The sequence below is a fragment of the Mustela erminea genome, chromosome 9 (assembly GCF_009829155.1).
Source record: "Mustela erminea isolate mMusErm1 chromosome 9, mMusErm1.Pri, whole genome shotgun sequence".
NCBI lineage: Eukaryota > Metazoa > Chordata > Mammalia > Carnivora > Mustelidae > Mustela > Mustela erminea.
This window is the reverse complement of record NC_045622.1, coordinates 96,732,435-96,756,971: the sequence shown is the minus strand read 5'-3', so window position 1 is coordinate 96,756,971 and position 24,537 is coordinate 96,732,435. Positions and strand designations below refer to the sequence as shown.

Sequence of the window (24,537 nt, the reverse complement as noted above, 5' to 3'; positions counted from 1 at the left end):
CCTGGGTGGCTCAGTGAGTTAAAGCCTCTCCTTTCGGCTCAGGTCATGATCCCAGGGTCCTGGGATCAAGTCCTGCGTTGTGTTCTCTGTTCAGCGGGGAGCCTGCTTCCCCCTCTCTCTGTCTCTCTACCTGCTTGTGATCTCTCTCTCTCTGTCAAATAAATAAATAACATAATTTTAAAAATAAATAAATAAATAAATAAATAAATAAGAAAATACAATTCAAAATGAACAAATGGAATAGAATCACCAATCATCTTTACAACATTCCTCAGTACAACAGCCTGGCAGCTTTAGACAAACAGAGCATGTGTGAGCCGTAGCAACCTCACACTTTCTTTTTCTTTTCTTTTTGTTTTTTTTAAAGATCTTATTTATTGGGGCGCCTGGGTAGCTCAGTGGGTTAAAGCCTCTGCCTTCGGCTCAGGTCATGATCCCAGAGTCCTGGGATCGAGCCCCACATCAGGCTCTCTGCTCAGTGGGGAGCCTGCTTCCTCCTCTCTCTGCCTGTCTCTGCCTACTTGTGATCTGCCTGTCAAAAAAAAAAAAAAAAAAAAGATTTATTTATGACAGAGATAGAGAGAGAGGGAACAAAAGTAGGGGAGCTGGAGAGGGAGAAGCAGGCTTCCCACTGAGCAGGGAGTCTGATGTGCGGCTCAGTCCCAGGACCCTGGGATCATGATCTGAGCCAAAAGCAGACACTTAACGACTGAGCAACCCAGGCACCCCGAGACCTCACACTCTCAATCAGGAAGAGAGACCTAGTAAGATGCTCTGACAGCTTCCCAACTGCTCCAGAATTTAGGTCATAGGAACAGGCCTTGTCCTTCCAGCATCAGCAGTAGCCGGGCACAAGCAAAGTCGACATTACCTTCATCAGTAGCATGTAAGAGATGAGGTTGTGCAAAAGCGTGGCCAGCAAACGATCTTCATCATCCTCCAGGCGCTTCCGGTCATGCTCTCCCAGGGACAGGTACCTGAGCAGGAGACCAGCAAAGTCAGCTCTTAGGCAAGAGACCACAGAACTAACTTGGAAGAGGCTGAATTTGCACTTTTCAAGCATTCACTAAGTCTCATACCTGTCGATCATTTCCTGGGGACCCTGGTCCATACCCATTCCTTCTCTCTCCAACATCACAGCATCTAAGAACGCGTCTTCCCAGAACTGCATTTGGTCCCATAAAGTAGAACGTTCTTTGCCTGTGTGGAACAGAATTTTTCTAGGGGCCTATTTAACATTAACATATAAAGAATACAGCTGCCAAACCAAAGGAAAGAGTAAGCTCTAGATAAAAAGGACAAATTCTAGGACAAAGCAAATGTGAGCCTCTCCACCCAAAAACTAACATTCCTGCCACCAGCCCCAGCTCCTCCAAGTGAGGCCCAGCCCCTCCCAAGGAGGAGGGATGAACACAGCACACAAAGAAAGGTGGTTACTTATAGAAAAGGTCTCCATAGCCGCATCCTCTAACTGGTCCCACATCGATCCTTTGTCCCTTCCTGCCAATTTGTGAGCAGGAAGAACCATGGTTGCAAGAAAGGAAAGACAGACAGACAGAAAGACAGAGGCTGTTGATTAAAACCAAAATCTAGTCTCTTCCAGTGTTCACCTACTGCCTTTTCCAGACCCAGTAAGTCACCTTCTGCAGATATAAACACACCCTCTAACATCAGCACTGAGATCAGCCCAGAGCTAAGCAGCTACATGTTCAGCGCTACCCTCATCCCCAGCTGAGTCCAGCTTTCTTCCAGTGCAAGAGGCCTTCCCAGTCTGTGTCTCACCTAGGAGTCCCTCGTAGAGATAGACTCGCTGGCTTACATCCTCAGACGAGCGAACTGGGCTGCCCACCAGCTTCTCCTTGACACTTGGCTTCAAGCTGTGGGCTTTCCCCTACAAAGAGGTGACAGGTTAGCTGCCCGAGGTACCAATGGTCAGGGCAACGTAAACCACACAGCGCATTAAGAGGCCCACACACCCATTAACCTCTGCTAGCAACATGCACTCAAGCAGTCCTGCTTGTGCTCGATGCTCGCCTCAAGGATTGGACCAGATGTCAATCTGATAATGCTGTTTTGGGCTGTTGCCTCCTACAACATGCAATCACATTTTCATTTTCCTTGTCTTTACCCTAGAGTCTCTGTAAGACTCTTTGATCTTTAAAATGAATAAATAAGAAGCAAATCCTCTGTAGCAGCATGATGCAACAGAAGAGAACACTGGTTCTGAAGAGAGACTGACCAAGATTCAGATCCCTGCCTCTTACTAGCTGTGTGACCTGACGCGTAAAATTTAGCTTCTCTGAGTCTTGTTTTCCTCACCTGTCAAAGGAAGGGTAGAATATATCTACCTTGTAGGACCATTATGGGAATTAAATTAGAAAATACATATAAATGCCTGGTACATGGCTGGATGGGATAAATGTTAATTTCCTCCTTCCTACCATCTCTTAGAAATATCTGCCCCTTAGAAAAATCACTAACTTTACCTGCCGTTTCTGCAATATTAGACTCTCTATTCATTCAAAAAAGATTTCAAGTGGGTAAGAGGCAAATTTCATGTCCATTTCACAATGCATGCAATAGCATGAGCAGAGAAGCGACTGATCAAAGGTTATGAGGCAACACCTAATTAGTGTGTCTACACGCCAGTCTGGGTTCATAGCCCAATTCTTTGTTCAATGGACCATACTGACTTAATATAACTTATTTCTTGCTAAAACAGCCTTCTTTTTTTGAGCCAAGAAATTTAGATAATTGCTCTTGGCAAATCAACTGTACAAAAACAGCCCTTGCCCATCAGCACAGAACAAGCATGAATTTGTCCCAGGAAGGTGCCAGGAAAGGCCACACACAGCCGAATGGCTTCTTGCAAGACCTCTATCCCATAATGTCTATTTTAACATCCAGAATGGAGGCACACTAGAAGGATTTAAAATACTCTCATTAAAATTTCTATTTAGACTCAAGGAGAGTTAAGGCCATTAATTCAAATGGGATGACTCTCAGTCCCATTTTCTACCTTTGCTCAGGGATGTCATTTGCCCTATTAGAAACACATACTCGGAAAGCCCTGAGGGTGGGAATGATCACTGGTGTTAAATACTTCATTTCATTTAAATTTCATCCTCCCTTCTCCCCACAAACCAAAGATAAGGACCTTTAAGCTCCTATAAGGAATACCATTCTCAGGGCTCCTGAGTGGCTCAGTAGGTTAAGTGTCTGCCTTCAGTTCAGGTCATGATCCCAGAGTCCTGGGATCAAACCTTGCATGGGGCTCCTTGCTCAGAGAGTCTGCTTCTCCCTACCCCTGCTCACAATCTCTCTTTAACTCAAATAAAAATTTTTAAATAAATTATTATTATTTTAAAGATTTTGTTTATTTGACAGACAGAGATCACAAGTAGGCAGAGAGGCAGGCAGAGAGAGAGGGGAAAGCAGGCTCTCTGGGCTCAATCCCAGGACCCTGAGATCATGACCTAAGCCGAAGGCAGAGGCCTAACCCACTGAGCCACCGAGGAGCCCCTAAAAAATTTAACAAAAAAGGATATTCATTTTCAACTCTAATAAGGTGACAAGTGTATTAAAGTGCTTAATGCTGCCTCAAGAGCCTCGCATACACCAAAATGCAGTGTGTCTAAAGGCAAGGACTAAACAGAATTACTTTAATTCCAACTGATCACTGCCTTTTGGTAGGATGTAGGGAGAGTTCTTTTTTTCCTAAGGCTTTGTTCCCCTCACCTGTCAGAAGAGATGAGTACAGCAACATGCTCAACTCCAAACTTCTTGAGAGTGAGAATATCTTATTCACTCTCTTTCTTTACAGAATATAGCACTTAGTGAATCACTTAATAAATATTTTAATGAATGAAAATATCAAATAACTGTTAGAAATATGAGAAAATAAAATGCTATTTTATTTATTTTTTAAAAAGATTTTATTTATTTATTGGTCAGAAAGAGAGAGAGCACAGGCAGGCAGAGTGGCAGGCAGAGGCAGAGGGAGAAGCAGGCTCCCCGCCGAGCAAGGAGCCCGATGCAGGACTCGATCCCAGGACGCTGGGATCATGACATAAGCTGAAGGCAGCCTCTTAACCGACTGAGCTACCCAGGCATCCCTAAAATGCTATTTCATTTTATTTTTTAAGATTTTAGTTATTTGACAGGCAGGCAGAGAGAGAGGAGGAAGCAGGCTCCCTGCTGAGCAGAGAGCGTGATGCGGGGCTTGATCCCAGGACCTCAGGATCATGACCTGAGCCAAAGGCAGAGGCTTAACCCACTGAGCCACCCAGGCGCCCCTAAAATGCTATTTTAAAGTGCTATATAAAAAGGGGCGCCTGAGTGGCTTAGTCAGTTAAGCGTCAGCCTTCGGCTCAGGTCATGATCCCAGGGTCCTGAGATTGAGCCCTGCATTGGGCTCCCTGCTCAGTAGGGAGCCTGCTTTTCCCACTCTCCCTGCTTGTCCTCTTTCTCTCTGTCAAATAAATGTCTAAAAAAGAAAAAAAAATTGCTATATAAATAGAGTAGTGACCAGAATAAAACCACACTTTTGGCAGAATGACACAAAATGAGAGGCGTCATTGCCCTGACATTGCCACGAAGACACCTACCTCCTTGTCTAACTGTAAATATGGGAATAATTGCTACATAGGATTTGAAGCCCTAATGTGCCTGGGAGGGGAGTCCAACTCATCAGTGATCCAGGAAAGGGTCCTTAAAGCCCCAGATTGTAAAGTAAAATAACTGTGAAAAAAGCCTTAAAAACATTTTCTTTGAAGCCAAATACATGGGGATAATCCATTCCTTATTTCCTCTTTTCCTTCTAATTGTCCCTAATGTTTCATTCTTTTCTAACCCACTCCCCTCCCATGAAATAAATGACCTCCTTTTGTTAGTAAACAAAACTTACAAAGATGGTGCTGGTAGCAGAGTTGGTCTCAATTTCACTATCAGACAAGGTGCCCCGAGAGCTGGCCAAGTGGGCGCTGCCCTCACCGCCTGGCCCATCACCTGCGTTGCTGCTCAGGTCACTGTCTGCTCCAAGGGTCTCTCCAGAGCTATTACTCACCTGGAAAGGAAAGAAAGGTAATAAGGGATATTCCCCAGCAAAGGGCTCCCAGAAATGCCCAGCTGTTAGAGCTCTCTACTGCCATCAAAAACAAAACAAAACAAAACAAAACAAAACCAAAAACAAGCAAAGCACTGCACTTCAAAGGTGTGTCAGAGAGCCTCTGGTAGTACCTTCTTTACGAGATGAGAAGCCCTGGGTGAAATCTCAGGGTCTGATCCCGCACACACAGACCTATGCCAGGTGAGCATCTCCACCGTGAGAACCAAGCTGACACGAGACTAAGAGCCTCCAAACGAGAAATCACCCGCCTTTCCCAAAGGGGGACTCACACCCCACCCACACGATGCCAGTGTGGTGTTCCCCTACCACGGTGCTAACTTCAGAGTCCTGACTTGAGCTTCGGACCATAACGGCTGGACTCACACCAATGACAGAGTCTGGATCAGTCCTCTGAAATGACACGGGGACTCGGACACATTAGAGGAGGTGTCCCACCCACTCTCAGTTTTCCTAAGAAATACTGTACTGTCTTCCTTCTCAACCCCAACCTACTATAGTCATCCCTAAACAGGTCATGAGACGTTTATTTTTTTCCTCAATATAAAATATACATGACTTGCATTGATGAAAAATAATAAACACTAAAGAAATACATGCTCACTATAGAAAATACACGAAAGAATGAGGAAATAGAAATAAGCCGTAAACCTACCACTAACATGAATCACTGGTAAGGTTTTAGTATACTTCCTTTCACTCGTCTCTACAAACATTTTAAAAATAAAATGGGAATCATACTGCACATAGCCTTGTAAAACATTTTCCCGTGTCACTAGATTTTTGAAAACACAGTCTTCAGTAGATACTAACGTAATATTCCGTGTATGTACTACACTTATTTCATCATTCTCCCATCACTGGGCATGCATTTTTTTTTTTTTAACTTGAAGTATTCTGAGATTGCAAATTTAATGCTCACAATTCCCAAAAAGGTTGTCACAAACCTGGGAACCAGATGTCAGGCTCACGCCACTGTCCGCACTGATCTGGGACTTTTTCTCCTCTGTCTCAAAGACGGATTTGATGACTTCGGGCCCTGGGTAGGGGAAAACCTCTGTCACTCCATACACAAAGGCAAGGGGCAGGCTGGTGAAGGGAGTGGGACAGCTCACAGCCAGGTCACACACCTCAGCATGTCCCAGTCACCTTTCCAGGGACTGCCCCCACATCAGGCCCCACTGGAAGAAGTCCCCAGATGCCTTGAAGAACCAAGTAGGACAAATGAAACCTGGCCTCAAGGGGTTCTGCAGCCATCTCCACAACCTGAGAAAATTCTCAGCAAATCATTCTAAAACAGAAAGCTCCACAAGTAAATGTCTAAACCACATTCCCCCATACTCAGAGTCGGAGCTTCACTGGTGTGTGAAACCAATTAAGGATCCCCAGGCCACTCAGTGCTTCCCCAACAAATGTGTCTAAAGGAGCTAGAAAAGGACAGGCCCAGCGAGATACAGAAACACCAGCTGTTTCTGTGGATACTGACTACCCCAACCCTACATGTCTCTACATTTGAGATAAAAACCACCCTCATTTTTTCCCCACCCACCCACAGTGGTATGGCAGAAGGACAGAATGACAGAAAGCAAGAAAGCGTGCCTAGGCAAGCCGCCAGAGAGAGCTGGGAAGCTACAGACTCAACATGGAGGGACAGCAACCATCTCTGCCAACTGTGCCCACAGGCCTTCTAACGGGTGAGGGAGATACCAGCCAATAAGGGGCACTGAAATAGGCAAACATTCTCCCCACCAACTCCGGAGCAATAGCGAACCATGTTCTAAGGGACTTTATGCAGTAGATGCCCTGATTACAGCCTGATTGCTAGGAGGATGGGGGGAAGAAGCAGCCTACGAGTCACATACCTGTGAGTCCCATACCACCTACCTGCTTTCATTCCAAATACCTCCCAAGAGCAAATTTGGGGGGGGGCTGCTGACAAAGGGAGCCTGCCCCAACTGGGCCTGGGGAGTTGGCAGGTATGGGAGATTTGGGAACAGGAAGGGGCATTTGTTCCTTACTCTGTTTTTCCAAAGCTTTTTGCTTTTTCACTTCCTGGTGCTTGTTCCACAATTCTACCCCAGATGCAATGTAAGCAGGAGAGAAAGACAGACAGAGTCAGAGGCTGGTCAGACAGAATGGAAACCCACCCACCCAAGCTGATTCAGTCTCAGGCACAGGATTACAAATCAAGAGATAAAAAGAGATCTTTGTTGGGGGGGGGGTTAAAAATCAAGAGATCTAGTGCCTTCCATCCCCACTCATGAACTAATTACTCTAAATTCCTAGCCTGAACCCGAAAGTGGCAGGAAGAACCCTGTGGAACACTGGAGATGGCGCTGCCTTCGCTCACGCTCCTCCATCTTAGCGTGAGGAAACTGACGCCTCTGGAGGCTGGAGTACTTTGCTCAAGATCACGTCACTTAGGACCAGTTTAAACTTCCATCGTGCCCTGCTATCTCTGCCAAATGAGCTGGGCAACGACAATTTTAAAAGATTTCAGACAAGACAGATGATCACCTCAAGCAGCCGAAGGGGTTCAGAAGCATGAGTACCAATCTGTGTGATTTGCTGGACTGGACAGAGGCCACTCAGGCAGGCAGTCAGCATCCCTCCTTGCCTCTACCAAAAAAATCTGATTCACCCTCAGAATCAGCATCTGCCCTGCCAAGTGACCCATTCTTAGCCAGTCATGGGGAAAAACACTTCCAGTAAAGGTGACAAAGAACGTGAAATACTCAAGAATAGCATCTTTGTTGGGGTAAAGAAGAGAGAATACTGATGATAGATTCTTTTCCTGGAAGAACCTGAGTATATCTACTTAATCAGATCTCCTACTAGTTTCCCAGATGAGGAGGTAGAGACCCTGAGAGAGGAAGTGGTTTTCCCAAAGTCTCATTCCCAGCTGGAAACAGATATGGGACTAAAACCCCAGGCCTTCAGACTTGTGCTTGGGGGCCTTTTCTAAAACGTGGCATCAGACAGGAGGAAGGCAGGGGTGACGGCCTCTAGGACACTGTTCTAATGGCTTAGAGAAGGGGAGCTCCCCAACGAAGGAAACTGGTGCCTCATCCTCATTTATGGGAACATAAAACAACTGCTAATGGTATGGCAAAGAAGGACCCGTTAGGAGCATCCTGCCCGCAGAAACAGAATCAGACAAAGAAAGACGCACAACCTAGATGACTCAAGGTCAAGTACAGAGAGAATCAAATGCAGGTGCTACCCAGAGAGCTCACTAAGGAACTGCTTTAGCGGGAATGGAGAAACACTCCACACAAACAAGCTCTTTATCAAGTCCAGGAAGGAGAGGGTTAAAGAAAAGCTGATTCAGAAATCTATACCTTGACGTCTAGAGCCCAGGGAAACAGGGTTGCTGGACACCCCTCCAGAGAAGCAAATTTGAGGGTAGTGTCATGGCTGGATGGAGGTAAACTGGCCCAGATAATCATAATTTTATAGACCAAAGATGTATCTATAAACTTCCTTACAGCTTCCAGGAGCTCACATGGCTCTCCACTGTGAAGAAATTCAGACATAAATAAAAAGAGGCACCAGGAACAGAGCTCAGACTCCCTGTACTTAGAAGGCCTCACTGGCCTTCTAAGCAAAACCTCCTTCCTTCCTTTAAGATGTAGGTTGGGCGGGGGGGCGAGTAAAGGTAGCGTAAGGGATAAAGAAGTGCAAAGAAACACCATCAGAAATGGACGCAGACCTGTCTCCCTCTCTAGAAAGCAAAGCATGGGGGAAAGAAAGGCAGGATTCCGGATGAATTGAAAGGAGGGAGAGGTATTTAAGAGGCCACAACCCTCCCTCCACCACACCAAACACAGTGATACATACCAACAGATGCTACAAAATTTTCTTCCTTTAAACTTCTGGTGTCTAGTTCTCTGGGACCCTTTCCTGCAGCACTTGGTGCCCGAGGTCCCAGCTGGGGAACTCTCAGCTGTGCCATCGCCTTTGGGTCCCCCCGCCCGGACAGGCCAGGATCCTTGCCGACTGGGGTATTTACACTCTCTGTTGGACTTTTCTTCCGCTTGTCTGGTTCTAGGAAAAGATCAAATAGAGGAAGAGGTCGAAAGAGACACAGTGAGTGGGAATCGAGCTATGGGAGTGAGGTGGGAGAAGAAAGTCTACAGGAGGATGGAGAACAGAAAAAATGCAAGGAAAGAAAAGTGGATGTCTTATTTTTCGTGACTGGAAAGTACCCACTATAGACAAACGTGCATTAAAAAAATAAATCCCAAAGCCTGATAGGAAGCAAGCTTGACCCTGAGGAACTTGTAAAAGAATGAGTTCCCTTTCCTCGTAATCAGTGGGAGAGCTGTGGATGGCACTGGCCCAGCCAGTGGGATCCCTACCTTTGCTATAGTAGTGGGTCTGGGCAATCTCCAGAAGCCCAAAGATGCTGGCCATACCCCCCAGACCCGCGTGGGCGTAGGACTGCTCCAGGCTGAGCACTGTGCACTTGAGCAGGTCTAGCATCCCCTTGTATACCTTCCGACTGACCTCCTGCAACGATAAGCCAGGGCCTAGTGTTGGCAAAACTGCCTTCGGTGTCCAGGTCCTTCTTCCCACTGATGCCAGCGCCCCTCGCCCCCAGACACTGACCACGTCGGGGATGGCGTCCTGCCGGGCATCGTCCTCTGACTGCACTGAGCGGTTCAGCTTGCTCAGGACAAAGACTCGCAGCTGCTCGCTCTCCAGCAGCCGACGCACCTTTTTCATGTTGAGCCAGCCAACGCCCTGGCCATCCAGCACGCTGTGGACCACCTCCTTCAGGAACTGCTGGTTCTCACTATGGGGTCCACACACCACCTCTGCGGTCATCAGCTTCTGTGCGAAGCACCCCCCCACCCTGACCCACTGGCCTTCGCCAGACTATATGCTTGCCTCCAGGGGCGGAACACAAACGAAGTCATCAGACGTCCAAGTCCCCTGCACCCCCTGTCCCCCCAACCCCCCCTGCGTACCCAGCACTGCGGTTCCATTCTCCTCGCCGGCGTGGGCTACTACCTTCGCGCGGGGAGTCAGTCAGAAAGGGCAGTGCGTGCAAGACCTGACTTCGTCTGCCCAGCTGGGAGGTGCTCTCCCACTCCTGAGCAACCCTAGAGGGCGGCACAGGAATCGCTACCTCTATCGCAGAACTTTGGAAACAGCCCAGCCATTTATTACCTAGAATTGCTGGATCGACCCTGAGGTGATGGAGGCTCTCTTTTCACTGTTGGGCTGTGTTTAATAACAGATGACTTCTGGTCCACTAAGGCCCTCCTGTTTCCTATAGCCAGGAAGGTAGGAATGACAGACATCACTACTGTGGTCCTGCTGCCTGTGTCAGCACCGCCCTCGGGAGCCATGTTCCACACCCACTCCCCAGAAGGGCTGGGCGAGGGTGGCCCCGGGCCATCACACATAGGTCGAAACCAGCCATGGCAATGTGGAGGAGGTGGGGATGGAGACTCAGGCCACTCCACATGCACCAGCAGCGCCCCACGGGCAAGCACGGGCGTCACGGGGGAGGGGCAAGGCAGGTCACTCATGGGACACTGCTTGCTCCGTGCGGAGGATGGCCCTCAGGCAGGCACGGAAGATGCTAGGAAAAAAAAAAGATCATGCACAGCTCACGGGCAAGACCCACCTTCACCACTCCCGGGGCCGGCTTCAGTAACAATCTCCATTAGAGTATTTAGCCCAAATACTGGGACACAAAATACACAGTTAGTAGGTGCACCGTGATACCACAACCCCTGTTCCCCTCAATGGAGCTGTATGTCAGACCACCTGAGGATTCTCCCAAAGCTTAGTGCACATAACCGTAGTTCTCAGGCACCTCAGAGCTGGAAGCCAAGAGATCAGGAAACCACCAAGGCTCTAGGAAAGACCGTCCTTAGGGCTATGGTCTCTAAAAGCCAGGGGCAGGGTAAATGACACGAGGGACCTTCAGGTACTGAACAGGCACATGCATGAAAGAGGGACTGCTGGTTTTCATGAAACATCTCGCACGGGGTCCAGAGGGCCTGCCAGGAGGCCGAGAGAGGAGACCCATCTTGCAGATGCTGTCATGGGAAGTGGGGTGGGCGTGTGAGGCCGGAGGCGGATGGGAGCGAGAGGGGCAGCAGATGAGTGAGGCGGCCGCATGCGATGAAGGCATTTCAACCGCTTTCCTCCCCAACTACATCACATGAAGCCAGTGACTAACCCTCTTCCTAAGCTACTGAGTTGTGTGTGGATTCGTGCCACAGTGCTAGTTAGCCCCCTACACCTCTAGCTATCACGTCTCTTTGCCCACCTACCCTATGTTCCCATCCCCATCAGAGAACACTTCTTTGATTGCCGGAGTTTTTAATCACTGGGGAGAGAAGTCAGTTAAAATATATATGGAGCTCTTCTCACTATGCTCTCTACTGTAATTAAATATTTCAGCCCAATAGCCAGAGAAAACAAACAAACGTCAAGAGAGTAAATTCCGAAGAGCCCTTCAGACCCTCCAAGCTCACAAACGAAAATCAAATAAGATCATAACTGTTCTTAGAAGCCAACCAATACTACCTGGCCCACCCACAGGGCCCATCGACGTGAAGTCAAAGTGAGAGGCTTCTTGGCTCTGTAAACAGTGCCAGGCTCTCGCAACCATCCCCCGGCGGGCCAGCTCCCTGGGACAGAGCCCTCCTCTGCTCATGCAGCAAGAAGCTGGCAGATGATTGGTGGCAGCTCATGACCCCTTATGGATCGCCCCAGAAGCAGTTATGGCACAGCCGCTGGTATCCTAAATGACACAGCAGAGCCTCCTCTCCAGCTACAGAGACCATTCCCATCTGAAAACCAGTCAGAGCCCATCATGAGCAGTGAAAGCCATGAGAAGCGGTATGAGGGGCCACAGCCAGATCAAATGAGCCATCATACACAGGGTTCCTGACAAGCACCCGTAGGCCTGAGATATCTCCTGGAGAATCCTGGTTCGGCGGAAGGAGGGCTGCAGTTACCTTTCAGACTGGGGAAGGGTGTGGTCTTCTCTCTCGCACCTTTGGTGGGCAGTGTGAGGTTTGAAAGACTGAAGCTCGTACTGTGGTTTCGATATAGGCTGCCTGTCAAGGGGAGGGTGTGAGAGCGATGAGTTAGGAGCACAGAGAATCAAAGCTGATGACTGCACCATCAGCTCCATCTTCTTCCTTTTCAAGCACAGCCCCGGTACCTCTGATCTACCACAGAAAAGACCAAGTCTGTAATTTAGGGCAACCAAAGGGGCAGCTGCCAGGATTGTTCAAAACCCAGTAACAACTTTCTCTGACCATCTCCCCTGGTAACAGCCAAGTCTCTCACCAACCGCTAGCTCGGTGTGAAAGCTGACTTCATGCACTTTTGGTCAGATGTTGACGCTGCCCTTACCTGGCTTCTGAAAAAACTCAGTCATAATTATTCCTGATGCTGGCTCTCTCCGGTCCCTGGTCTGTCCTTAATCTTTAACTGACACCACCCCGCATTTCCGGCCATATTCTCTAGGCACAAAAGTCAACCTCATATACACTCCTCATACAGATTTCCAAGTGTGTTCATGAAAAAGTCCTTCACCAGGCAAAAAAGGTATACAGAACCCAAACCCAATTTGACCATTGTATTTCCACAAAACATATGACGTTTAATACAACGACTCTCAGTTGACTGCTATCTTACCTGAGATAGACTGAAACCTCCGGGGAGAGAGACTAATCTGTCCCTGTCCTTTACTGTCCTCCCTGGAAAATACCTTATTCATTGTCACCCGAACAAGCTGGACTGAGGCTCGATACCAACAGTCCAGCCCTACACCTGAGGTTCTAAGCAGCACCCACCATGGCCAGGCTCTATTGCAGACCAAACGGGACAGAGACAGGAGAGCTGAAGGCACTTACTGGCAAAAGACATGATGCCCCCGAAGCCCTCGGTGCTGTTGTTGGAGATGGTGGAGGTGGGTGAGCTTGCGCGAGAGTCAGACTCTGCCTCGGAGTCGCTTGCCAGTTTCAAGCTGTTGGGCCGCAGCAGCTTTTGAGCCCTTGAATGCACAGTGGCACCTGTGAGCCCCAGGCAAGGGTACCTAGTCTTGGGAGTGTGGGCCTGGCCTGCACTGCCATCATGGCTCCCTTCCCACAACTCGTATATGCCTAGATCAAAGCACCAGCCTGGGACGGAGGGCAACCAGAGCATTTGGACTTCTCCAACTTTCTGATTAACCCTCACCCGGGGTCCACTGCAGTGCGGTCCTTCAGTCACCCATCTAGAAGGAATCCCCAGGCTCTCACCGATTGCCATTGACATGTTGGCTGAATCGGGGAGTGTAACTTTCCCCCTGCTCATCATCATCTTCCTCAGGGGGAAGGCCATACTGGGGCTCGAAGTATGGATTGTCATAGGTTCGCCGGCGCACTGACCCCTCTCCGATTTCTGTCTGGCGCCTGTCCATGTTCGATTTGCCCATGCTGGGAGGCACGGCAGAGAGGGGCTTGGAGACGCCTACTGATGCCTTATCGTCCACCTCCGTTGAATCGGCAGGTTCCTAAAGGGCACATTAAATAAAAACTAGTCACCTGGTGCCCAGCAATACCTTCCTGTATTCTCAGATTAGCAGGGCCAAGCCAGGCCTATCAGGTTCCCATCTCCTATCCTAAGGGAATGAGAGAAAGAAGATCTCTGTGACACCCCTGGTGTCTGTGCCACAAACTATGCAAGGGGGGAATCTTAGCTAAGTCCTGAACAAAGCCCAGTGAGCTCCTTCTGTGTCTCCTAGGCTCTACGCGAGGAGACCCATGGAGAGGAAGACAGGAAGAATGTGAAGCGGCAAATTAACAGCTTCCGCCTCGACTGACAGAGGTGCAGCCCACGTGCCCAGTAACAGCTCGCACTCATCCACCCTTCCAAGTCGCCACGCACAGCATTAGCTCCATGGATGACGGTGCTGGGGCTACTGCTGGCGGTGGTGCTGGAGCTGGAGCGCAGCGGCGGGTTTTCCTGAGAGTTCTCGCTGTCCGGGCCCGCTTCCTCGGATTCCTTCTGGTTCTGCAGCTCATCGATCTTCACCTCGCTGGCATCCCCCAGCGCCGCGTGCGTCAACGGATCCACATCTGCAGAAACCCAAGGGGGCAGGTACAGACCGCACGGTCCCAGAGCCCCAAACACTGCCCGGAGCGAGCCAGTGTCCCCAAGTACACTTACTGGGAGTATCACCATTGATGTCACACTTCATCATTTCACTGACAAAGTCACCAAGGGAGGAGTAAGAAGAGCTTGAGTCATCATAATCCATACTATCGCTGCCACTGCAGAGTGAAGAGCCCAAAAATAGAAACAAAAATAAAAATACAATGGAAGGAAAGGGAAGGGAAAAAGAATCAGTGATCAGCATTAGGAAAAATAAAAAAGCAAGGACTCTCATACACACACACACATACACACACAGGAGTATTACTCAGCCATAAAAAGGAATGAAATCTTGCCATCTGCAACAACATGGATAGAACCAGAGTATAATACTAAGTGAAATAAGTCAGGGAAAGAAAAATACCATATGATTTCACCCATATGCAGAATTTAAGAAACAAAACAATTAAACAAAGGAAAAAAAAAAAGACAAACCAAGAAAGAAATTCTTAGAATCTTTTTTTAAAGGTTTTTATTTATTTATTTGATAGATCACAAGTAGACAGGGAGGCAGGCAGAGAAAGACAGAGAGAGGAGGAAGCAGGCTCCCCGCTGAGCAGGGAGTCCGATGCCCGGCTTGATCCCAAGACCCTGAGATCATGCATGACCTGAGCCAAAGGCAAAGGCTTTAACCCACTGAGCCACCCAGGCTCCCCAGAAAGAAATTCTTAATACAGAACAAGCTGACGGCTACTGGAGGGGAGGAGGGTGGGGGGTGGAACAGGTGATGAGAATTAGAGTACATTTATCACGATAAGCACTGACTAATGTGTCGAATTGCTGAATCACTGTATTGTACACCTGAAACTAATATAATGCTATATGTTAACTACAATGAAATTAAAATTTAAAACTTTTTAAAAAGGGGGGGAGGGGGTGCCTGGGTGGCTCAGTTGGTTAAGGGTCCAACTCTCGATTTCTGGCTCAGGTCATGATTTCGGGGTCGGGGATCAAGCCCCACTCCACTAACTGCAGAGTCTGCTTCTCCTCCTCTCCCTCTGCCCCTCCATGTGCTCTTTCTCTCTCTCTCTCAAATGAATAAATAAATCTTAAAAAAAATAAAAACAAAAAAAAAACCTTGGGGGAAAAAAAAAGAGGAGTGCTCTTAACTTGAGGCCAGGAAACAAGATAAAATAAGTAAGCTAACACAAAACAATTAATAAAAATATAACCACGGCTTCAAAGACCAATATCTAAGTCCCACGAGGCTTTGCCACTGTGCTCAATAAAGGCCAGTGAGCGCCTCCTTTGTACCTTAAAAATCGGTTCTGCCGCTCACCTGTCATCAGTGGGCTCAGAGTCAGAGTCGCGCTCTGGGGGCACACTCAGTGCCTCGGCCAGCTGGGAGTTGCTATCATAGACTCGATAATGGATGGGCTGTAGCTGATGGGCATACCACTTCGGCTTGTCACCAATCAGGGCTGGATCAAACATGTCTACCCAAAGAGAAAGAACAGAGTTAGCAACAAGGAGGAAAAAAATAAAACAAGAAGAGCATAAAAGAAAGATAGGAAAAAGTCTAAGGCTAAACGGGAATGGAAGGGGCAGGTCAAAGCTGCCCCAAAGAAAGGCAAAGGGAAGGGCCATCAGGGGATAAAGGCAGAAGGTGGGGCAGGTGCGCTCACTGTTGTGGATTCGCTGGAAGGCGTAGTTGGTGGGGTTCAGGATCCATTCTCCGAAGTACTCCACGGCCTGAGTTCTGGCCAGCTTCTCTGCAAAAGGAGTCTGCCGGGGACGTGAGGCTAGAAAGGAGCCAGCTTGAAAAGCTACCACGGGCCGAGGGAAGAGACGCAGGGTACGTGTGTGCATCTGGAAGCCCTGCAGCACGTTGGGGGAGTTGAAGAAACGGACCATGGCCACTCTGGGGAAGAAGGGGATGGTGAGATGATCCGAGTCCCGCACCCTGCACCGTAAGGACGACTGTAGTCTGAGGTCTCAGACCACCTCCCCAAGCCAGCACTTCACAGGGAGAAGGATCTTAAACAAGCATCGATCTCTCTGCACTCAAGGTCTAAAAGGCCTGAGAGTATGAGGAACCAGAACTTCTCTTTGCTTTCACTAAGGTGGCACATGCAGCTACTGATAGAACAGAACCCAGTTGAAGAGCACGTGATTATCCAGTCAACTTAGTCGTACCTCGTTGCAACATCCACAGAATCCACATCATTGCCATAGATGAGTGGGTTGAATTCAGTGGAAGGTGTGGACTGCAGGTCGTTAGAAGGCCTTCCCAAGAGAAGGGGGATCTCTTGGCCTTCGTGGAATTTTTCCAGATTGAGGATGGGCTGGGTGTTGAGACTCATGCTGGCAAGGGCCTGTGGAACAACAGGAAATCCCCTATGGAGCGCAGCAGATTCCTGGGTAGCTAGGCAGTCATCTCCTAGGAAAGAGTCTTTGACATAAGAATCCAAATACTTTAACCTTCAGAAGATAATCTGAATTATACAGGCTTTCAGTTTAAGCCAACCTGGCTCAAGGCAACTTAATCAAATATGGAACCCAGGGCAATAGTTTCCAAATTTATTTTAGTCATGAAATGTTTTTCAGTCTAGACCAGCAATGCTTCTTAAATATTAACGAGCACAGGAGTCACCTGGGAATATTGTTAAAAATGCAGATTCTGGTTCAATATATCTGGGGTGATTCCGCACTTTTAACAACCACAGGCAATGGTAATGCTCCTGGTCCGTGAATCACATTTCAAGTAGCAGGGGTAAGAACACAGGAGTAACGAGCCCAGGGATCTTAACTCCTATAAACATTTGAAGTACAATTCTACATATCAACCTCTCCATCTTATTAGCCATACTAAAGCAATCATCAAGAACGAAAACACAGCAAAGGCAGGCAGAGAACTGTCTCAACTTGCAATCCTCACCAGTCCCGGCAGTAACAAGACACTGTATTACATCAGTGGGGATGAAGCAAGTGAGAGGGAGAGGGATGCTACAGAATGACCCATTTGAGCCCAGACAGATATCTAGAGGTACTGCTGAACAGCTAAGACAACACAGAGGTTCCTAAAGACCCTTCGAATGAGAACAAGGATTCCTATAAAGAAATATGGAGCTGTCTACTGGTGGTCCTACATAACACATACAAGAGGAAGAAGAAATGGGGCCCTGCCACATGTTACCTTCAGGTACTGTGCTCGGCATGCAGAAGAGGAAGAAAATCAATCAATGAAAAATGTATTGAAAGGATTACTCAAGAGAGGAATTTTTGAAGAAAGCATTTATGGGGACCTAGGGATCAATTCAAAAGGAAAATATGAAAGGAGTCAGATTGTCCAAATGACTAGCTCCTTCCTTACAAGACAGACAGAATGCTCTAAGGCCATAAAGAATGGCAGACATGAGGGGCATCTGTGTGGCTCAGTGGGCTGAATGTCCAACTCTTGGTTTCGGGTCAGGCCATGATCACAGGGTTGTGAGATCGAGTCCCACATTAGGCGCTGAAATCACTGGGGAGTCTGCTTGAGATTCTCTTCCTGTGCTCCTCCCCCTCCCCATGCACACTTTCTCTCAAACTAAATAAATCTTTAAAAAACAAAAATCTAAAAGCCCTTTTTCAGATTCATCCTGATACCCAGAAATGGGACACACCTCTTCTTAGCTAAGAAAATCTAATCCACTTGACGTCTGAAAGGAAAGTGGCTCTTAGAACAGCTACAGCCTCCAGGCCGCCCTAGAGTAGCCACTGCTCCCTTCCTTTTCTTCTCTCTTCACCCACCTGCTTCAGATGCTTCTTCAGCTCTAATGATTCTGGTTCTGGCAGGGTTGGGAGCACTTCTGCATTGGTGGGGGCAATCACCTGCACCAGAAAAACAAAAAAGAGGCATGACTTTGGAATTACTCAGGAGTTACTCTTACATAGAGGAGGTAACAAAAATAGTAAGTTGTATACACGGTATTTTCACCCATATGTGAGTATGTATATCATGTATAGACATATATTTAAAATACACACATACGTAAATAAAAAGAAATACACCTCGGTGTTACTGGTGACTACCTCTACATGCTAGTGCTGTGGTTTTTATTTATTTATACTTATTTGGATTTTTAAAGTTTTACAACGAACACATATAAGGGTTACTGCTGAAGTCTGAATGTACTCGTGCCACAGAATATTAATATGCATTTTAAGTCTGCATTGAAAGACACTTTCTCACTAGAAACCATAGCCCAGGAGAACCATCAGGTGAGCTACACTGTATGTTGTGTTCCCACGATCACAACCGCCTTACTGCTCCCAGATGCAGGGCAGCACTTCACTCCGGCAAAACTAAATCTGACACTCCTTTGAGTTCTAACCAGGGCCTATTAAGCCAATAAAGCAAAAGCTAAGCATTTAAAAAAATTGTTTCAATGAGTCACACAAGAGAAATCACCTAACTGAGGACCTTCCTGGGAAGGATCTAGAAAAAGAAAACACAATCCTCTTCTAGAATCTATAGTCCCTCGGCCAAGAACCTCACCCTATTGCTGTCCAGATCCACCAGCCATACGTCATCAGGCATTTTGAAGTCCAGCTTGTAGAGGAAGAAGCTGGCAGGGACCCCGATGATGTATGGAGTTGGAGCCAACAGCAGCTGTGGGAAGAAAAAAGAGGGTAAGAAACAAAAACTAAATCTATTTTGATCACTTAAAGAATCAGAATCTTTTTAGATAAGGAAATCCAGGTCCATAATCTCTTTTCCAAAACTCTTGAGGGTAGGTGTGTTTCTGTATTCACAAGTTTTCAGATTTTAGAGAGGTAACAGTGTATATTCTATACATTATATAACACCTACAACAGTGTAGCCAGAAACCTATAATTATTAGCATTTACTTTTTAAAAAAAATTTTCATTTATTCATGGGCGGGGGGGCTTGAGCAAGGAGGAATGGCAGGCAGAGGGAGAAGCAGGCTCCCCACTGAGCGGGGAGCCTTACATGGGGCTCGATCCCAGGACCCTGGGATCATGACCTGAGTGGAAGGCAAATGCTTAACCGACTGAGCCACCCAGGCGTCCCAACATTTACTTTGAAAGTAAAAACCAAAAATAACACAAGTTTTGACATCAAATCAGTTCAAGTTAGGTCATGGTTTACGGACATGTAAGTTATAATAAGGGAAGGAAGATGAGTACTGATTTACAACTTCTCAGCACTGATCTCCCTCAGAGCTGGACAGAGCTGGAAAGTAGAGGTGACAAAGCCAGAAAGCACCTGCACTCACCTGTTCTGCCGATGCCATGCAGGTGGGCAGCAGTGGGATTACAGGAAACATATACTCCAGTGGGTAGATCATCGCCACAAATGCCATCACAGACATGGAGAGGGCATTGTAGTCTCGGGACTGTAGCACCACCTGCCGCAAGCCATCCCACAAGGATCGTTCAACAGCAAGAATAACAGGGATGAGAAAACAGTTTCCAGCGCTACCATTTAATTTCCATCTCACCACGCATAGGGCTCCACGAACACAGCTTTCACAGTGATCTCTGCCCCATGCCTTACCTTCCTGGTTCTTGTTCCCCCCAAATTTCAGGACCACTCATCGGAACAGAACTACTGATATTTCCGGAGAATTAGGTCAGTCTAGTTAAGGATAATTCAATTGAGTGGCAGACCCTCTGAATACATTCCACCGAGAGTACCTTAATCCAGCCCACAACTAGACGATGCCTCCTGTATACCTGGCATATGTTACCTTCTAGGGACAAAAAGATGAAAAAGATGTAGGCTCCGTCCTTAAAGGTCTAGAAAGCTGGCTCTCTCACCTTGTGCTCTAAGAGGATGCAGGTTAGCACCTGAAGACAGGCATCCACACCCAGAAGTTCCAAGGGAAGGTGCAGTGGGAAATCCACCAGGGTGAATCGAGAAGGGTCTGGAAGAGCAAAGGTCAGAGCCTGTTGGAGCTCCTGGGGTAGGACCTCAATGTCTACTCGCTTCTGCCCAGAGACGGGCACTGGGGAACGAAGCAATCGATAGATCCAGGCCTCAATCTCTCGAAGGTCATGAAGAAGGGCACTTGACTTCTCCTCCACTAGCAATGATCCAGTAAAGATGCGCCACATAGTGTCCCTGAGGAGCAGACAGCAGGAAACAGACACATAAGCACCAGGAGCTGATACCCTACTGCAACACAATACAGTAGCCACACAGTAAAAATGATATCGGAAAAGCCCGATCTTTGGGCTCAGCTAGGGCTGGAGGGTATATCCAAGAGAACAAATGTAAAAATGTATACATATGAGGACTTATATTCCTGCCTGCATGAAACATCGAACTCCAAACATTATTATGTTAGGCAGTCTAACTCTGTAGCACTTTTTCCTTAGAAAGGACTAATACAATATGCTTAAAGAGGTGTATGAAGGACCGCAGGCTATGTTTTTTAATGATTGACCGATTTCTTTCTTTTAACAAAAATTTATTCTTAAACGTACAACACGGTCTAAGACAACACTTCATTCTAGCCATACGAAGGACCTCAGGCTTCAGAGGAAATTTCCTGCCCCTCACAAACCGACTCATCTCTAACTGCTTCCCTCTCTTCTGAGTGTCAGCAGCAGACTGTACCTTTGTATGCCTCGAGGGATGCCCAGTTTCTTGCCCAGCAGCCGCTCACTGCAGCAGTCCACAAGACGTTTGAGGGTGTACAGACATTCTCGGAAGGTGGAGAAGAAGGGATAGTGGCTGAGCACACACAGGGATGTCAGAGTACTATTGCGTGAACGGCTCCCTGCCTTGGCCCGGGGTTTGACCCGAGGAGACTGATTCACATCGGGGGCGGGGTCAGCACTGGGGGGTTGCAAGGACAGGCCGGTCTCTGAGGTCTCAGTGCCAACCTCTTCTGATGCACAAGTGGCACGGGATCCTTCCTTCCCACGGGACCCTGCCCCACCTTCCCCCTTTTCTTTAGGCATACGCTTCTGGAAGGAGCGGTAGAAGTTAACACAGATGCCATAACGAGTGACTCCAGTGTCCTTGTCAGTGAGGGTGAAGACGAAAGAAGTGTCATCCCGCAGACTCATGCGCCGCTGACGCACACTCAGACAGCCCTCGGGCTGGCAGAAGAACACTACATCTGGGGGCAGGGGAAACTCGGAGTGGTCCTCCAAGGGGTACCGCCGTAGTAATTCAGGAGTCTGGGCCACACTATCACTGCTCGGGTGCCTGCAGAACATAAAGACGAGTTCAGCAGCCTGAAGGGAGAGGATGCCATTTCAGATGTTCACCATGGTCCAGAAATGAAACTCAAAATACTATTTTGGATAAAGTAACCTAACTGCTGGAAAACATGGGTGTGGCTGACAGCATTGAGCCGGTAGGCTAAATGAGATCTGTACTGTCATGAAGATACCGATCTTGAAATGCAAAGTAAACTGCAGCAACAGAATTATTACTAATGCCTTCAGATGATTAGCACTTTAAAAGGTGTATTAGCTAACGAACTATCAACAGAGAGTACGTAGGTAAAGAGCACAGCCTACTTTTCTTTTTTACAAAATTGGGAAACTGAGGTGTACAGGGTACATTTGCCCAAGAACACAGGGATGCTAGATAAGAGCAATTTTGCTCTGTCTCTGTTCCTCTGGGCCAAAACTCTCAATCCACCTGACTGCTGTTTCCACAACTGGCGCCAGTGCACCTGTCACGGTAAAATAACAGGGGAAGAGTGAGGAATGCAAAACAATGTGGGTGTCAGGAAGGCAAGTAATTACACGTGTTGTGGTCACTGCACATGACAAGACGAAAACCAGTCTCTTCTTAGTTACCTGGCCCCTACGATCACTAGATAATCAAGTAACCGAGGACAGAGCTTCTTCTTTTGCACCATGGTTCCAAATTCACCAGTTCATCTCAGAGAAACTTCAAGGCACCACACAAGGAGTCAATGTTCCCAGGAGGAATTCTGATGTTATCTGAAAATTCAAGTCCAATAGGAAAAAAGTACTGATAAAATCCACTGCTGTGCCCAAGGGACTCATCCGCCTCAGCTTTATTCCAGCCAGGGTCAGAGGTCAGAAGGGCTTCTGTTTTAATCCTAAAGATGAGAGAACATGACACTTTTCCTAGTCCAGAGCTTGATCAAAGCTGATGAACTCACAGAGCCAAATGTCAAGAAGTAGGATAAATAATGGCTCACCTCCCCCATCCCTACAAAGCAGCTCATTTCCAGCCTCACTCCTGATGCTCTGTTTCTGAAAAAACAGACCCCGTTAGTCTCATCTGGCTTCAGTCAGTATGATAACAAAAACAAAGTCACTTTTAGGACAGCTCCAGGGTATGAGGATCCAACCAGACTCTAATCAGCACTAATCTGTACTCCTACCTCTGGATGAAAACCTAATTATTTTCTGTTCTAACATTCTGCATTCAGCTTCATGTGAAACTACCATAAAAACCGTATACTTCATGCACTCAGACAATAACAACAGAGGGCTTCTCTACCCTGTGCACTCTCAGATGAAGGAAATCTATGTCCCAATTGCTTCCCTAAACCATTTTTTCCTTCCCTCTTCAAGCAAGAAAGGGTCCCACTGGTTACCGCTACTAGCTCTGCCCTTGGTGCTGAATCATAGTCTTTATTCTAGTCCCAGGACTGGAATCAGGGATACAATGCACACAGATGAGACTTTGTCCTTGTACCTCTTACACAAATGAAGAATTAGATGCAGAAATAACAGAATTCCTGCAAGAACAGGGAGAGGTGCTCAGAGGAACCGTAAACCATAGTCCAAAAAGCGGGAAAAGCTTACATGGTCTTAATTATAATTTATGTCCTATTGGATCTCCATACACTTCTCTAAGCAAAATGTTTCACTCCACTACAAGGTTATCTTCAGTGCATACAGGATTCTACTTCTATACTCTACACATGGTCACACTAAGACCTCCTTTGTTACACACACAGATATTCCCATTACACTACATACACACACGCAACTCCCATGCACTCCCACACCCAGACATGAATAATCCCTGTATGCTTAAGGTTCTATTTGATTTAGATAATGAATTCTATCTTTGTCTTCCCTGCTTAATAATAAATAGACTGCTCTGCAATACTCTTGAATCCTCAAAATACTGCTCCCTCCCTTCTCTTGCTCCCAATAGAGGAGCTGCAGGTAATAGGATTCGGTATTGTCTCTATAGCGACCAGGACTATTTATAGCATAGCCACAGCCCCTCCCCTGCTCCGTGACCACAGAGTGCTAGCAGCTGCTACTCCAGAGTGGTCCAGGGCCCATAACAATTCATTCTCCTTGAATCTAAAGACACTTCTTCCACTGACAGCACCTGCTAATTATTACATTACCGTCTCCCCATCTATTTTTAGATTATACTTTGTTCTAAGCTCTGGATTTTGAGAGAGATCTCTTCTTTCCATGCAACCCAACCCGCGTTTACGCATGCCATATGCCCATTTCTAGGTTATCGTTACCACCCAAAAAGTCCTTTGGTTCTCTCCAGTGCCATGGAGTCGTGAGCAAACTGCAGAAGGTGGGGCACTGTTATAAAGTTGATCTCTGGTCCTTGCAAGCAGAGTAAGAAAGGGAGGGGAAATAGAAAAATGAAAAGGGACATGTGTAAAAAGTGTAATTCTTTAATTATATGAAAATTGCTTAGGGCGAGAGCCGATGTATCTTAAAATAAAACAATTTATGGGGCCAGAGCTCAAGGCTAAGCCTTGAAATCTATGTTTACACTGAAAACCAAGGGCCTTTTCCTGCCAAAATTTCAACAATCACACGTGAAGTGTCTTCTACTAATATATTAGGGCATCAGGCCTCTAGCTTTGGTGGGATCTTAGCCCTGCCACTTAGAATCATTTGATAAAGCTCAAGTCATTATCATGCTCTACCATGTCCATCTCCCTCCGGAACTACAAGGACCCTGAGATCTTGTGACTATTGCAGCCCTAGTGATAGGATAGATTTTTAGCCACACTTCATATCTCATCAACAGCCACTACCTCTGGTTATTCCGATTGCAAAGATAGGCTTTCCTCCACATTCTCTCCCCTTCCCATAAAGACTAACATCACCTATAACTCACATCCTGTCTTCATATCAACCAGACTCAGACTCTGCCTTTTGCCTCAACCATATTTACTAATAGGGAGTCCCTGGTTCTCAGCTCTTATGTTCCAAAGGCATCAAACGCGTACCTATCTGCTTCCCCATCCACTCCATCCAGACGCAGATTTAGAATCCACAGACGTTAAGTTCTCTATGTCTTTTCAGCT

At 47.2% G+C, this 24,537-nt stretch overlaps 1 protein-coding gene across 50 annotated transcripts in view; it reads right to left on the bottom strand.

The window, feature by feature from the left end:
* Positions 1 to 24,537, bottom strand: part of MADD (MAP kinase activating death domain) — a 39,151-nt gene that overhangs the window by 13,490 nt on the left and 1,124 nt on the right. For 3 of the 50 annotated variants that reach the window (XM_032360104.1, XM_032360131.1, XM_032360105.1), the window contains exons 2-28: positions 22,064 to 22,210; positions 20,865 to 21,461; positions 20,063 to 20,366; positions 19,519 to 19,650; positions 18,777 to 18,890; positions 18,029 to 18,109; positions 16,433 to 16,611; positions 15,922 to 16,157; positions 15,576 to 15,732; positions 14,312 to 14,415; positions 14,030 to 14,220; positions 13,531 to 13,655; positions 13,015 to 13,154; positions 12,109 to 12,210; positions 10,764 to 10,823; positions 10,301 to 10,403; positions 9,737 to 9,923; positions 9,487 to 9,637; positions 8,966 to 9,172; positions 7,144 to 7,197; positions 6,073 to 6,164; positions 5,447 to 5,518; positions 4,907 to 5,065; positions 1,783 to 1,891; positions 1,438 to 1,500; positions 1,080 to 1,200; positions 872 to 977 (exon numbers count right to left, since the gene is read on the bottom strand). In XM_032360104.1, coding sequence (XP_032215995.1) covers positions 872 to 977; positions 1,080 to 1,200; positions 1,438 to 1,500; positions 1,783 to 1,891; positions 4,907 to 5,065; positions 5,447 to 5,518; positions 6,073 to 6,164; positions 7,144 to 7,197; positions 8,966 to 9,172; positions 9,487 to 9,637; positions 9,737 to 9,923; positions 10,301 to 10,403; positions 10,764 to 10,823; positions 12,109 to 12,210; positions 13,015 to 13,154; positions 13,531 to 13,655; positions 14,030 to 14,220; positions 14,312 to 14,415; positions 15,576 to 15,732; positions 15,922 to 16,157; positions 16,433 to 16,611; positions 18,029 to 18,109; positions 18,777 to 18,890; positions 19,519 to 19,650; positions 20,063 to 20,366; positions 20,865 to 21,461; positions 22,064 to 22,125 — 4,008 coding nt within the window. In that variant the 5' untranslated portion in view covers positions 22,126 to 22,210. Of the gene's footprint in view, positions 1 to 871; positions 978 to 1,079; positions 1,201 to 1,437; positions 1,501 to 1,782; positions 1,892 to 4,906; positions 5,066 to 5,434; positions 5,519 to 6,072; positions 6,165 to 7,143; positions 7,198 to 8,965; positions 9,173 to 9,486; positions 9,638 to 9,736; positions 9,924 to 10,300; positions 10,404 to 10,763; positions 10,824 to 12,108; positions 12,211 to 13,014; positions 13,155 to 13,401; positions 13,656 to 14,029; positions 14,221 to 14,311; positions 14,416 to 15,575; positions 15,733 to 15,921; positions 16,158 to 16,432; positions 16,612 to 18,028; positions 18,110 to 18,776; positions 18,891 to 19,518; positions 19,651 to 20,062; positions 20,367 to 20,864; positions 21,462 to 22,063; positions 22,211 to 24,537 lie in introns of all 50 variants that reach the window. The other 47 variants (XM_032360089.1, XM_032360091.1, XM_032360111.1 and 44 more) reach the window with 35 other exon arrangements.